Source organism: Corvus cornix, chromosome 8, assembly GCF_000738735.6.
Source record: "Corvus cornix cornix isolate S_Up_H32 chromosome 8, ASM73873v5, whole genome shotgun sequence".
Lineage (NCBI taxonomy): Eukaryota > Metazoa > Chordata > Aves > Passeriformes > Corvidae > Corvus > Corvus cornix.
The window spans coordinates 4,758,904-4,773,103 of record NC_046338.1 but is presented as its reverse complement, the minus strand read 5'-3'; the positions used below and the strand labels follow the sequence as shown (position 1 = coordinate 4,773,103).

At 53.3% G+C, this 14,200-nt stretch overlaps 1 protein-coding gene across 4 annotated transcripts; it reads left to right on the top strand.

The window, feature by feature from the left end:
- Positions 1 to 1,174: 1,174 nt before the first annotated feature.
- On the top strand, positions 1,175 to 12,873 carry TMEM61 (transmembrane protein 61). Of its 4 annotated transcripts, none has more exons than XM_010408791.3 (3): positions 1,175 to 1,522; positions 9,821 to 10,228; positions 12,332 to 12,873. In XM_010408791.3, the coding sequence occupies exons 2-3, from the start codon at positions 9,882 to 9,884 to the stop codon at positions 12,675 to 12,677; spliced, it is 693 nt and encodes a 230-aa protein (XP_010407093.2). In that variant the 5' UTR covers positions 1,175 to 1,522; positions 9,821 to 9,881; the 3' UTR covers positions 12,678 to 12,873. The 4 variants fall into 4 exon arrangements, with proteins under 4 accessions (XP_010407093.2, XP_039412437.1, XP_039412436.1 ...); XM_039556503.1 differs by lacking the exon at positions 1,175 to 1,522 and adding an exon at positions 6,361 to 6,412; XM_039556502.1 differs by lacking the exon at positions 1,175 to 1,522 and adding an exon at positions 6,361 to 6,412 and having other exon boundaries at positions 9,770 to 10,228.
- Positions 12,874 to 14,200: the final 1,327 nt, after the last annotated feature.

Sequence of the window (14,200 nt, the reverse complement as noted above, 5' to 3'; positions counted from 1 at the left end):
GTGATTGCTCGGTTTCCTTTAATACAGGAAATTGCTGTAGAATCCAGTTTGGCAGACTTGGTTGGAGCCATAGCTAGTAAAATGAGACAGTAATTTCAGAACCTCCTGAAACAACCAAACCCCGGTTTTTTGATTGCTGCAGCACCCTACCCATGGGAAACAGTGGCCTTTAAATACCCATCCACAGAAACCCTGTGACTCAAAACAAATAAATCTGAGAATGGGTAAATGCACTGATCCTGCCCCCAGCTCATGTTGAACTCCAGGTGCACTTCCAAGCCCCTCATGTGCTGAGCTGCAGACTCACACAGCTACCTTCTGTCTCCTCCTGCCCTCTCCATCCTTGGCAAGGCCCACTTTTTTACAGAATGCTTAAGGAAGCATTGAGAAATCAGCCAGCAATAAACCATTCTCATCCCACAGCAGTTAATTACCATTATCTATGGTATCAGCCCAGAGCCTGTAATAAGCCCTGAACTTTTATTGCACTGAGGTGTCCACTTTCATCCAGACTAATGCAGATTATAGGGCTGGGATGAATTTTCCCTCATGCTGGAACTGGCAGAGTGAATCACAGGGCAAGAGAGTTTAATCTCTCTGTGAGGCAACCAGTCGCCTGCCAACAAGAGCTGACACTTCTCTGGCACAGGAGAAGTGCCAGGGAAGTGAAACCACACCTTTTCAAATAAGATGAGTAGCCAAAGAAAAGGACAGGATACATTTTGGGGAGCAAGATTAACTCTCTGGATCCTGGGTGACTTCCCAGGGAGGTCAAGCAGGGAAGCCCGTGTTCTCCATCTGGGATGGCAGGTCTGCATCTCAAGGATGCTTCTTATGGGTGCTTTCTGTGAGGTCCTGTTGCAGTCTGAGGTGCTGATGTAAGTCATCTGCATATGGTAGATGGAGACCTTTCTTTTCAGTCTGAAGGTAACTAATTTAGGCAATGTCTTCCAGCTGTTTCTTCACATGCATCTTTGCAAATGCCTGTTACTCACATTCACATCCCCCTCTTTCTTCCAAATCAGTACAGAGTCTGTTTTTCCCTGACAGATTGAGGGAAGACATGGGAGCAACCTGCTCCTACACCTCCATAGGAGAAATCTCCTGCTAGTGCTGTTTCTTGCAGGCAGAAATCAGGAAGACATCAGGAGTGGGGTCTCCTCAGAGCCTCATACCACAGAGCTAACCAGAGTGCGAGGCAAATTCCCCACTGAGGGAGCTGTGGCCCTGGAGATGAGTGTTGATACCCTCTGACAGCCTGGCTCTGACTCTTTTAATGCCATTACAAAGAAGCTGCAGCCTTTCCCAAACTCACCTCCTGTCATTTCTTGCAGAGTTTCAAAATTGTCTTCAGTTACCTAGAAACCCGTGTAAGAAGATGTAAGTGTTCTGGGTTAAAGCGAGGCAAGGTGTGCGGGCAGAAGTCACAGAGCTCTCACTGGGTCAACAGCTGATGTTGCAGATGAGCTTTGAAGAAAGCAGACAGGTTTTTGGGCACAGCAGGGCAGCAAAGGCATCCCAGGTGAGTATTTCACTGAATTAGAAGGGAATTTCTTACAGGTATCTTGTACAGACTCTTTACGTCTGTGTGCATGCAAGTGTGCATATGCTACATCAAATGTCCTGGGAATGCTGCTCTCCTGGATTCTTAAGTACTTTAGATTTGTAAGTAAGTTAGGCCTGTAAGTAAGTTGCTGTTGTGGTATAGTAAATCCTGTATGAATCCTTTGCTACATTGTTTAACTTAACTGATAACGTAAGTTAAATCTGTTAGGTTTAAGTGCTGTTAAGTTTAAATGCTGTTTATTGAAGTACTTTTGTGCCTTTAGGATGTATTCCTTTTTATCCTTACATTTTCCCATCCTTTTGTCTCCCCCTGCCCAGCCCAGCCTCCACAGAGATAATTTTGGGTTTATTTTGGTCTGGATTGATTAACGTTGGATTTTTTGTTTTCTTTTTTTCTCTCTGTGCTTTAACCATCCAGTAAGTAGTAGAGTGAACCTTGTTAACAAACTTTGTCGTGCTGTTGCTTTTATATTAAATCTGTTTTTGCTGCTACCTTTGCCGGTGATTCTTTGAACAACCTTAAAACACTCCTTGACAACACTCCTCCTCTCAGCCATTCCTTGTGTCTCTCCTCAGGCTGTCATGCTTCCCACAAAACGTTTGCAAGGTTTGCTGGCAGTGTAATGTCCCTCAGCCACCTCCCAGCACAGCACAGTGATGTGAACAAGGGCTTGTGGGCAGCCTGATGCCGAGGCAGGCAGTGGGATAATGCAGGGGCATTGGAAAAGGAAAAACAGCTGTGGCACATCTGGGACAGGTGTGTGTTGGACACCGAGGGCTCCACACATGGTGGCAACCAGAAGAGCTGCATGGCAGCTCCACCGTTTTTCTCTAAAATTTGTAATTAATGCTGCTTTGAGCTTCTCTTTTGTGCTTTTGTGCTGAAAAATAAACAAAGCCCAACCCATTCCCTACTCCCTGGAGAGCTCTGTAATAGCTGCATGCAGCAGAGGCATGAAGAAGTACCGGGTCTCGGGGATGTCAGCATAGCTGTAGTTCATCTCACATCTAATGCTGAGTTCACGGGGAAGCAAATTTAGCCAGTTTTGTGTTTAATCAAAGTGCTTGCTACTTCTTTGAACATCAGCCGTTGGAATCAAGGATACACAGGAGCTTCAAGCTCAGACATCCAATGTGTGGAGTAAAGCAAACTGCTGCTGTGTTCCAGCAGCCAGGGCAGGTCTCCCATAGCTCTCTCTGCTCAGGTGTGATAGATGTGACTAACATCAAGCTTGACTGAGGAGCCTGCAGGGCTGGAAACCAATGTTTCCTCACTGCAGCTCACACTCCAGCAGAGCTGCAGCAGCTGTGGCGTGTAAAACACACTGCGTGGTGGGTTACCCATGTGTAACACAACCGTGGTGCCTCTTCATGGAGAAAGAAAGAAGCTCAGACACGGGGCTTCCCTGAGGCAAAAATCTCCAGGAGCTCAGGAAAAGTTTTGTCTGACTGAAGACTGAGCTGAGACATCAGGATTTAACTCTTTTCTGCCCCCATCCCCTGTTAGGCAAATTTCAAACCCTTTGTAGATTTTGTTGGAAAGTTCCTAGGAAGCTCCTTCTGTCCTCATCTGCAACACAGAGATTTCCCTTACAGGAAACCCAAAGCTTTACCATACCTATTTATCTACACAACAGCCCCAACAGGAGTTGGCACCTCAGCCAGGAACTCCTGTACTAACACAAGTCCCAAATGAAGAGCTGAAGGAATTTGAGAACACTGCTTGTCCATAAAGCCCTCTGTGGATGATGCTATCAGTACTTTCCAAGTCCCTTTCCAAGACTTTCCACCACAGCTGTGTTCCTCAGTGTGGTGCAGATTTACAGGCTGCTGGTTGGGACATCATTGCAGACATCAAGCAAATATTTAAACTTTAATACACTCAGAGGATTTGGGTCCAGTGGCTTGCTAGATGATGGACATAGCTAGTGCAGGAACCACTTCAGAAACTGATCTTAGACAACTTTGTACACCTCTTGCTCTTCTGTTAGAATTCAAACTCAGTAAAAGCCATTTGAACTAAATAATAAAATATATTACAAAGTACATATTATGGTACAAAAAGGACTTTGGCAGTCAATAAAGTCTCAGGGCGAAACCACAGCTGTCTGCAGAAGGAGTACTTCTAGGTGAACTAGCCAAAAAAACAGACACCACTTTGTGGTCAGGGGGATGATCCCCTTTCACATCCAAATGCTTGGCCTTTCATGCTGGAGAGCACAAAGGAGTGCTCCCAAACCCTCAGCTGCCCATGCAGCAGAACCACCACAGAGAGATTCGTGTCAAGCTGCTGGTTCAACCCCAAAGGACACCGGTGAATGTTGCATCATGTGAAGATGTAGGACAAATATTTTCAAAGCTTGGGTTTGCTGACTGGATTAAGTAGGAGTGCCTGAGCCAGTACATCAATCAGCACAACTAATCAGGCATTTTAAGAAGATGCAAATTAAGGCAAAGATAAACATCAGGAGGTTTCTCCTTTGCTTTACACGTGTTGGATGCAGGAACTCTGTCCCATCTGCACATCCTCATGGCTACGTGCTGCAGCCCCTTATCAGCCTGGCAGGCTGCACCCACTCCTGCTGTGCCCAGTGGCCCATGCTAAGGGAAGCACGAGGTGGGCCAGGCCCTGGGAATGGCTTCTCTATGGATCTGGACAACATGGACACCTTATGCCTGCAGAGAAATGACCCCTGAAGCCACATCAGTGCCTCTTTAGTGACTCTGTCACAGGAGGCATGACCAGAGGTGCTTGCTGGGGGCAGCTGGGCGTGGGGAGAGTGTCCTGTGTGCCAAATCACTGATGGACACCTGTGGCCTGGCCCAGGTCCCACATATAAGGTTTCTGGCAGGGAGCCTGTGCTCTGGACTTGGTGCATCCAAATTCATTTTTGACTTGGTGCTCTTGGTATCACCCCCCTGTTGTGACAGGGCAGAGGGTCCATGCATCTGCACACACACCCCTACTGGAAAAGCTGACTTTATTTATCTTGATTATACAGTGAAATGCACTATTTTACATGTGATTTGCTGCAGCAGCAAAATTAGGTGAACAGTGAATCAAAAAGCAGCACTTTTTTTGTGCCAGCAGCATTGCTCAGGCTCAGCATCCTTACCTGGGGGAGGCAATTACTGGAACAATCTCTTTCCCCGTTCCTCCTTTGTTCTTGTTCTTGCAGGGGCTGTAACTGTCTTTTATATCTCCTTGTTTTCTCCACTGCAGTTTCACCATACATGGGATGTTTTACATATTTTCCACAGATATTCTGTCTTTATTCTGGAAAAGCCCTTTCCCTGTGCCCCGTGTTGCAGCACCTTGTCCACCAGCAGGAAAGTTCTCAGAGAGGGAAAATGCAGTTTGGCCAAGGTGCTGCTAAGCAGACAGAGGTGCTGGTAGCATTCAGCACTTCCAGCCTCTACTTTGTGGTGGAGTATTTGGCATGGGTTTGTGGCTGCCTGTAGGCCAGACCTCTGGGGAAGGCAGAAGGTTGTGGATGGTTATGGGGCTTAAAAACCAGTGTGCTGGCACAAAGCCACCTCGCTCTGCAGCCCTGTGCTGGGAACAGCATGGAGCTGTGCACTAACGCCACCTTGAAGTGCTTCAGATGCTGTTTGAATCAAATTTCAGTTAAATACAATATCTGAGCAGGTAACGAGCAGAAAAAGTTGTCTTATTGTCCTTCAACAGGGTAACTCCTGATTCACAGTGCCCCCACATCATTGGGTGCTGGCCTTGGGGACTCCTGCCCCATGCTCCTCTCTGAGGGAGACCCAACCTGCTACAAGGCCACTCCTGTGTGAGCCAGCCCTCCATGTGCCTCAGTCTGCCATTTGTAAAACTCCACAGTGTCTGCTGTAAACCTGCATGTTCTCAGCTTGGCTGAGTGGCTTCTAAGCCACTATTCCACACCAGGGCGGTGCATCGGCCCCTGCAGCCTGTGCAGGTAAACCTTGAGCTGCTTTCGAGCTGGTGAGGTGAGGAGCTCCAAGCAGTGCAGGAACAGCAGCCCAGGGTATCCATAGAAATGGCTCTGCCTGTCAGTGATGCTCAGCTGTAGCCCGAGAGCAGTGTGGTGGATCTGTGGATGTGTGAAATGCACAGCCATAGCACAGCACGGTACGGCAGCTCTTGATCAAATCTGCCTCCAGCTTGTTTGATATCCAGGTGTCCTGAGTGCTGCAGGGTAATGGTTTTAAACTAAAAATTGTATTAGCTATAAAGAAAAAAGTTTTTTTCCAATGAGGCTGATAAAACACTGGCATGGGTTGCCCAGAGGGGTGGTGGAAGCCCTATTCCCAGAAAAATCCAAGGCCAGGTGAGGTGGGGCTCTGAGCAGCCTGATCTAGTTGCAGATGTCCCCGCTGGTTGCAGGGGAGTTGGACTACACGGCCCTTAAATGGTCCCTCCAAACCCAAACCGTTCTGATTCCATGAACGAGGGCAAGGGACAATTTCAGCGTTTGACAGAGAGCTGAGGAGAACTAAAGTGGTCACAAATCAAGGCTGGGGCAGGGACCCTCCTGTGCTGCAGCGTGGCTGTCCCACGCACAGGACAGCAGTGATGTCCCCAGGGCAGGGGTGTCCCAGCCGCAGGGGACCCCTCACGGGCCCTGCATCCCGAACTGCCGGGAGCGCCGCGCCCCGACGGGACGGACCGGGAGCAGGAGCGCGCTGCGGGGAGCCGGGAGCCGCTCGCCCGCCCGCCGGGCTGTGCCGTGCCGGGAGGGAGCGCCGGTCCCTGCCCGCCCCGAGCCGCCGCCGCCCCCCGCCCGCCCCCGGCCCCGCCCGCCCCGCGGGCCGGGCTCGGCGGAGCCGCCGCTCGGCCGGAGCGGGGCTGCCGGCGGCGGTGAGTACGCGGCGGGGCCGGGGCGGCGGGGGGACACGGGCACCCCCCGGCTGGGCGCTGTGCCGGGCGGGACAGGGGCTGTGCCGGGGGACAGACCCCCGCGGGTGCCGCCGGGGACGTGGGGCTCAGGCATCGCCCCGAAGCCTGGCTGAGGGGAAACATGTGCTCTCCTCTGTCCGCACCTGCCTTGGGAGGCTGAGCACGCCGGAGTTCTTGGACGTTCTTCCCAGGCATCATTGTTACTTTGCTTTGAATGGGAACCAAACCCTCACCGATAACTATCACAACAAAATAGCAAATTCGGATAAAGGCAGGAAGGGATCTCCCTAAAGACATGCTCACGCTTTGGTGCATCTCTCCCCGGCGTTCTTCTTCTGTGATTAAAGGTCTCCAGCCCCGCTTGGAAGGACGGTCTGTGAGTGCCGTGGAGGGACGGGTGTGGAGGTGGATTTCTGCTTGATGGCGGTGGGAGAGGTTCAAAACTCTTTTCTTTTCTCGTGTTGCTTGAAAAGAGCGTTTTTCTGAGTAATGCTTAGTAGACCCTATGAATCACCATCTGCATAACTTTATATGGGGGCTGCTATTCTCAGCATTTCACTGGAACCATGTAAACTATCAACAATCTTATCTGTTTGTACATGCAACGTGCAAATCTATTCCCTGGAAAACTAGTTCAGAGCAGGTCAAAGGAGGAGACAGAGCAGAGCAAAATGTCGGGGTGGCTCGGAGCGTGGAGAAGGGTGTTTGGGAGCCGGCAGCTGCCGTGGTCGGATGGGCAGCCCCTCCGCGAAAACTTGTGCTGGGAATGCTCATGGGCAGGGAGAGCTGCTGTGCAGATGCTGAGCGCCCCGGGAGCGGCGCCGAGAGAGGCTCCGGGAGCAGGGACGCGGGTCCTGCTCCAGCCTCGCACATCTCTCCTTGCCTCTGCTCCTTCAGACTTCTCTTCCAGCGGTCGGTGTGCTGAGAAAACACCGTGGGTCTTTCAGAGAGGCTCAGGAGAGCTGTGCCAGGCCGAGAGGGGGCTTGGCAAGGGGACGGTGCGGTGGCAATGTCACCCAGCGGTGGCAATGTCACCCAGCGCGGCGGAGCTGCCCCCGCACAGGCGCTGCGGGAGCACGTGCGGGGAGGCTGGGGGAGCTTTCAGCGCGCTGGATTTGTCAAGAGAGAAGAGTTTATTCTCTCGAGCTGTCAATCCATCATCTCCCAGAGGCTTCTCCACCTTCCCTCTGCCTCCCCCTCACTGCCAGCGCTTCCAGATGTGCTCAGTGCTGGAGGCTGCAAAATTTCCCGTGCCCAGGCAGGGGACTCACAGTGTCTCCTAAATCTGACCAGGGAATTCAGAGCATCTCCCAAAGCTCACCAGTCTGACCCCAGAACGAGGAGAGTGTTGACTGCAGGAGCTGAACATTTCAACTCTTGATGCTGGTTCAATCCAGGATTTCGGTTTGGAGTGACCTGACATTTCCATGCAGTACGATTGAGAGCTTTGCTGTAGGGGTTTTTTTTGGGTGATTTTTTTTTTCTCCAAACAATATTGGCTGAATTTTTTCTGTGAAAATGCATTGCTATCCAAAGGAGCTGCATTCACAGGTCAGTGGGGTCCTTGCGCTTTCCTGAGCATCTCCTGCTGCAAGGCAGCCCGAGTCCAGCTCTTCTGTTGTGTCCTGCCCACGTTCAGTGATGGTTTGGGGATGCTGATCCCTGATGGCATCTAATACCATCTCCAACAGCCCCTTCTCCATCTCAGCTCAGCCAAGCCCCTGCCATTCAGGAGGGAGCACCCAAACATGCCCCCCATTACAGAGGGAAGCTCTGCCTTTTCTCAGCCCAGGAGCATGACCTCCTTCCCAGCAGGTGGCCACTGGTCACCATGAGCCTGGACAGCAATTTGGGCTTGTGACCCTGGGACAAGCCTGGAGTGAGCTGTTGGGGCTCCCAGTCCTGCAGCTTTCCTAAATCCCGCTTCTCATCAGATTCCTTCATTAAATGTCGATTAGATCAGATAGTGTTTCTTTCGCTACAAGGTAATTTGGCTTTCCATTTAGTCAGCCCATCTGATAAATAATGGCTTGAAATAACATAATTCCACCTGACCTTGATGACACCAAGTCCATGCTGGACTTCTGCTCCCTGCCCAGCTCTGGGTCTGCACTTTCATATCTCAGGGTACAATTTAAGACCCCTGTGGAGGAGATGAGCCCTGCCTGGAGGAACGGAGACCAAAGCCACCACATTATCTTCCTGTTACTGACACACAGGCAGAGTGATGAAGGCAGAGGTGACAGCTGAGTGTGGGTCGTCCATCTGTCCACCCACTTCTGCTTGAGCTCCTCCTCTGTCCTGGCCATCCTTCACGTGCAGGTTCTCCACTGGCACTTGCCACCACGAGAAACCTTCACAGTGGAGTCACTCAGGACTGAATCTGCCTGGGAGTGTTGGTGCTTAACTCCCACATGGGCCAAAGCTTTTTGTCCACTGAGAAGTGGGAGCTGAACCTGCGTCTTCTTGCTGGGCAGTGAGCAGGGCCAGGGGGGACATGGTGGGACCTCTCTGCCCCCTTGGTTAGTTGGGAGCTGGGGATGCACAAGCTGAGGGAGCAGATGCTTGCTGTTTGCTGGAGAAAGTCACAGGGACTGAGATCAGAAACCAGTTCCCCCTCCCCAAGTTTTCCAGCACCAGGGAAGCATGGTTGCTTTCTGCATGTGACATTTAGCTGAAAGGAGTCACCCAGCAGAAACATGCGGCACTAGCTCATCTGTTTGGTTGTCAAACCAACCCAGATCACCCTGATAGGGCAGGTGAAAGTGGTGATAACACCTTCGGGGTTGGTCTTGACAGAAGAACTTGAGAAGGTCTGCACTGGAGCTGACCCAGGGGAGTAAGATTTTATGTGCTAAACCTCATGTAGATGAAGATTGAGCAGATTTTTCCAATGTCATCAGTTCTGGAGGAGAAAACAGGCACACTGATAGTTCGGAAGTGATGACATCTTAAATTTATGTCCCTCTCTCTGACCTCTTCCATAAGCCATGCTTTGAAAACCCAGGAAACCCAGCTGGCATTCCTCCCAGTTTGGGAGGAAGTCGGGAATAAAACCCAAAGAGAAGAGCTGTGAAAGTGCCCGGAGCTGGGGTGTCCATCCTGCCTTTGTGGGAGTGCTATGTGATTCCTTGAAAATCAGGATGTTCTTATGAGGCTGTTGGGAAGTTTATGGGTGCAACCTGGTGCTGACTTTGCTCTTCCCAAGGGCTTCCCATCTGAGATGGTGGAAATGCCCCTTCTGATGGTCAGTAATAATGGCTAAAGAGGCTGCAACCCCAGGAGAGGTTCTAACTCAGTCATTTTCTCCTCTGGCAGGTCTTCCATGAGTTTCTCCTGCTCAAACCTGGCCCCCCTCTTGTCTTACAGGACGTGGGGTCTCTCATGCCTTGCCTCACTCTTCTCCCCTCCTAAAACCTCCATCTGAAGGATGGCAGCCGCCTCTTTCCGCTACGGCCTGACCATCACGGGGGCCGTGCTGCTGGTGACAGGGACACTGTGCTTTGCCTGGTGGAGTGACGGGGAGGTGGGCTCTGGCAGCGGGGCTCGCCTCCTGCCTCCCCGGGAAGCCGAGGCCGTTCCCAGCTCCTCCTCCTCCAGCGCCCTGCTCCGCTCCGTCAGCTTCTTCTGCTGCGGCATCGGTGGCATCCTCCTCATCTTCGGCCTCCTCTGGTCCGTCAAGGCCAACGCCAGGGTGGTGTCCCGGCGCTACCAGTACCATTTCCCCAGGGACCTGCAGTACTTCACGGCGGAGCCTCCGGAGAAGTGGAACTGCAGGTGGGAGCCACGTCCCTGCCCGTGCTTGGGTGGGCAGAGGTGGAGGGTGGGCTTGGCTGTCCCTGAACCTGTTCCCAGCCTTGCTCGCTGGTGAACTCACAGGAGCAGCAACAGTGCTCAGTGCTGTCCCGCTGCTCCCCGAGCAGATGCTCCTACTCATTAATGTCACCCCGAGCCCCCGCAGTCCTCTCCCAGCCCACCCCCTCTGTGCCCACGCTGGCTGTGCCCGTGGCCAGCTCGGCTGCATCCAGCTCTCCTCACCCTGAAGGGCCATCACGTGCCGAGGGACAAATCTCCTTAGCAGGGCCACCAAGCAGAAGAATACATTGGTTTTCTGGCAGAAGGTTTGGATGGGGGGGTGGGGAGAGGTCACTCAGAGCTCCAGTCGTGGTCTCCCAGGTCTGCAATGCTCTGTAAGATGAAGATGTTTATAACATCTTTAATAGAAGCAAAATCTTTCTTACAAGGGAGTTAAATGAAAAAAAAAAAGGAAAAATAATCCTTGGAATGGCAACAAGACAGGAATGTAGGCAGAGGGTCATTTATGAAGCCGATTGTAGGGTATGGAAAGACTTCTTGCCCTGCCCTGAACTCCTCTGCTGCTTTTCGGGTTCCCTGAATCTTCCAGTGTGAGCCTGAGATTTATTCCCACTTCTTGATTAAAAGTTTTTTTGATCAAAAGGGTTTTTTTTTCCAGGGACTGCTATGGAAGCAGAGCCAGCCAGCCCTTCCCAGTGCTGCTTTGTGGGGTCACAGCAAAGATCTTGGCTCCAGCATAAATCGGGCTCTGGGGAAAAGCAGCACTAAAAGAAACTCTTAAGAACATTAAACCATAAAAACACAGTTGGAGTGGGAGGCACGTTCCTGGTTCTCCAGGTGTTTCAGTGCCCATCTGGATATCTGTGAGCTTGTGAGCCAGTGTGGGTATCTGGGGGGAGGCTCCTTGTCCCAGGGAGGGACTTTGCTGTGCCCCTGTGGGGAATGTCCCCTTCCCTGAGCTCCCAGCTCCCATGCTGGGTGGGATGTAGCACTGCTGGTGCTGCAGCAGCTCCTCCAGCCCCAGCAAAGCATCCTGTGCTGGGATAAATCCCCCTCTATGCGTTTCCAAGGCAGCATTCCTGTGCAAGCTGAGGCTGTTTGGCAAAATCCCTGGCGCAGAAGCCCAGGGCAGCTTGTCTGGGACAGGGATCTGCCAAGTTCAGCATGGAGGCATCCCTGTGGAGCACATGGCTTTTCCTTTGGACCAGTTGTGCCCTCCTATGCCTGCTGCCTCCCCACCCCAGAGGGCTGGGTTTCATCTGCAATGATGAGTTGCTTTCACAGCATTCCCAGCTTTGGGACTGCGCCGTTCCATAGGGTGCCAAGCAGGGCCATGTGCAGGGCAAAGGTTGTCCAGAGGTTTTCCCTGTACACAAGTTGTGTTTGCTCAGCAAAGCTCTGCTGGAAGTGGCACTAGGCTTGGCCAGTGCAGGGAGGGCTCTGGCTGGCACAGGAGTGGTGTTTGACCACAGTGACCCAGGGTGCCTGGTGCTTGTCCAGGTTCTTGTGCCAAACTGCTCCCTCAGCTGTCAGCAGCCTCTGCTCTTCTGGGGTGAATTAGGGGTTAGGCATGATGAGGATGCACTTTTGCCTGTGGGACCCTCTTGCAAGACCTCCGTGGATGGCTCTGCACCCTCATGATGTCAGGAAGCAGCTGACATGGTCACCCCTTCACCCTGAGCATGCAAAACCTGCCCATGTGCCATCCCCAGCACAGATGTTAATCATGCTCAAGGATTGGGGCTGATGGGGTGTTGGGATGCTCCAGCTGATGGATGCTGAGATGCTGCAGTTGGCGGGACACTCAGATAGCTTTGGGTGACAGAGTACAGGAATGCTACAGTTGACAAGTGCTGGGGTGCTCCAGTTATTGGGTGCTGGGGTGATCCAGCTGTTGGGTGCTGGGATGCTCTGGGTGATGGGATGTTGGCATGGCTGTGGTTGATGAGTGTTGGGATGCTCCAGTTGGGTGCTGGGATGCTCCAGCTGGATGCTGGGATGCTCCAGCTGGGTGCTGGGATGTTGACGATGTGCACTGCTGGGTTTTTCCCTCTTCCCTCGCAGCACCTGGGACGCCAGCGCCATCCCCACCTATGAAGAAGCCCTGACCTGCAGACCTGCCCACGGCACCCCGGCCTACGTGCAGCCGCCGGGGAGGAAGGAGGAGCTCACGCCGCCCCTGTACCGCTACCTGGAGGAGGACGAGAGCTGGCAGGGCGGCCGCCGGCGCAGCTCCTCCGACAGCGCCTTGTTCCGCCCCAGCCCGTCCTGGCTGGACGCGCCGCACCCCGAGGAGCCGCAGGCAACGCCGCCCCCCAGCTATGAGAACATCAGCGTCCGGGGGTCTGAGCTGGGGCAGCCCGGGCCGGGACTCTGCGGGTGGCTGCCCAGTCCCTCGGCTTTAAACTGAGCCTCTTTCCTTGTGGGGGTGAGAGGAGGGTGGGCGAGGAGTGGGAAGGGTCAGCCTGGCTTGCCTGGCTTTCCGAGCGATGGGTCTGGCGCTGCTGGGATTGTGGGTCCTGCGGGGGATGTGTTCGGAGCGTCGGGGGTAACTGGCATGTTTGAAAGCTTTCATATTTTTAATAAAGCCACTGCTGGTTTCAGAGGCTTTGCATTCCCTGCTCTGGCCCGCCCTGGGGAGCTCCTGTCAGGCCGGGGGCTGCCCACTCGGTAACGAAAGCTGCAGCAAAGAGCGAGGAATCTGGCCAGAGAAAGCCCAGCTCCGTCTGCACCATTCGCTTCTCTGCCTTTGCAATGCCCCTTCCAGCCCTGTCTCCATCCCTTCCATCTTGCTTCCCTAAGTCCTGACTTCCCACGCCTCACATCATGCGGTGTTGGAGATGCTCAGTGGGTCGTGCCTGTGGTCAGAGCATCCAAGCGCACTTGGCATTTCAGGCAGCCTCCTGTAAAAGCCATCCTGAGTGGCACAGCCCCCTCCCTCCCTGCTCTCTGCGGATGGCTGTGCAGCCTTGCCCAGAGGAAAGGCCAGCTGTGGCAGGGGCTGCTGCCAGTTCCCGCATCCCACCAAAGTAAAGGGCTGCCCCGGACCCCCTGCAGCCCTGCAGGGCTGCACAGCGGCTGAGGAGCCACAGCCACGTCTAAGATTCTGTTTATAATATAATTATTTGTCATAAGCCAGGTGTATCAAGGGAATAAAACGAGGGAATAAATCAAGGAAATAAAACAAACATTGTCTGGCTGTCGGATGTGTGGTGGGAAGGTGACACCTTTAAACACCCCAGCTCCGAATTAAGTGAAAACAGGGCATAGGGATACTCTTGTCTTCATTCCCCCTGGGTGGACCAACCTCAGTCCATCCTTTTCTGGCTTTAGTGCCCTCTTCACAGCCCACTTGCTGCCCAGTGAGGCAGCCTTAGCACTCGGCCACAGCAAGGCAGGGTCTGTTCCAAACCCACTGGCCTCCGAAAAGACCCCAGAGCACTCCCTCTTTTCCTGTTGCAGCCCCACAGCCCCTGAGAACATGCTGGGCCCTGGCATCCCCCTTATCTGGGGCTCTGCCAGCTCTGATTTATGACCAAGTCCAGCTCCAGTGCCCAGGGCTGGGAAAATCCCAGCAGGACCAGCTGATCTCCGGGTCCCCACCTCTGCAGCCGTGCTCCCCTCTCCCTCCCTGTCCCTTCCCCGGGTGTGGGGTCCGGCTGAGCGTGCCTGCAGGGAAGGTTACCCGGACACGTGCCAGGCGGCTCCACTGGAGTGTGAACGGCGGGTCAGTGTTTGCATTCATTACAAACCCATTAAAAACTGGCTGGCTCAGCCCTGGGCAGGACCAGCTCAACGTGCAGCTGATCCTCAGCTCCTGGCAGCCTCCAGAGAGAGAAACCACTCCTTGCCTCACCCTGCAGGTGTGCTCAGCAGGCAGCAGCCGCAGGTGAACGGGCTTTCCGACACCTCTCCTCCTGCCTCTCCCACCCG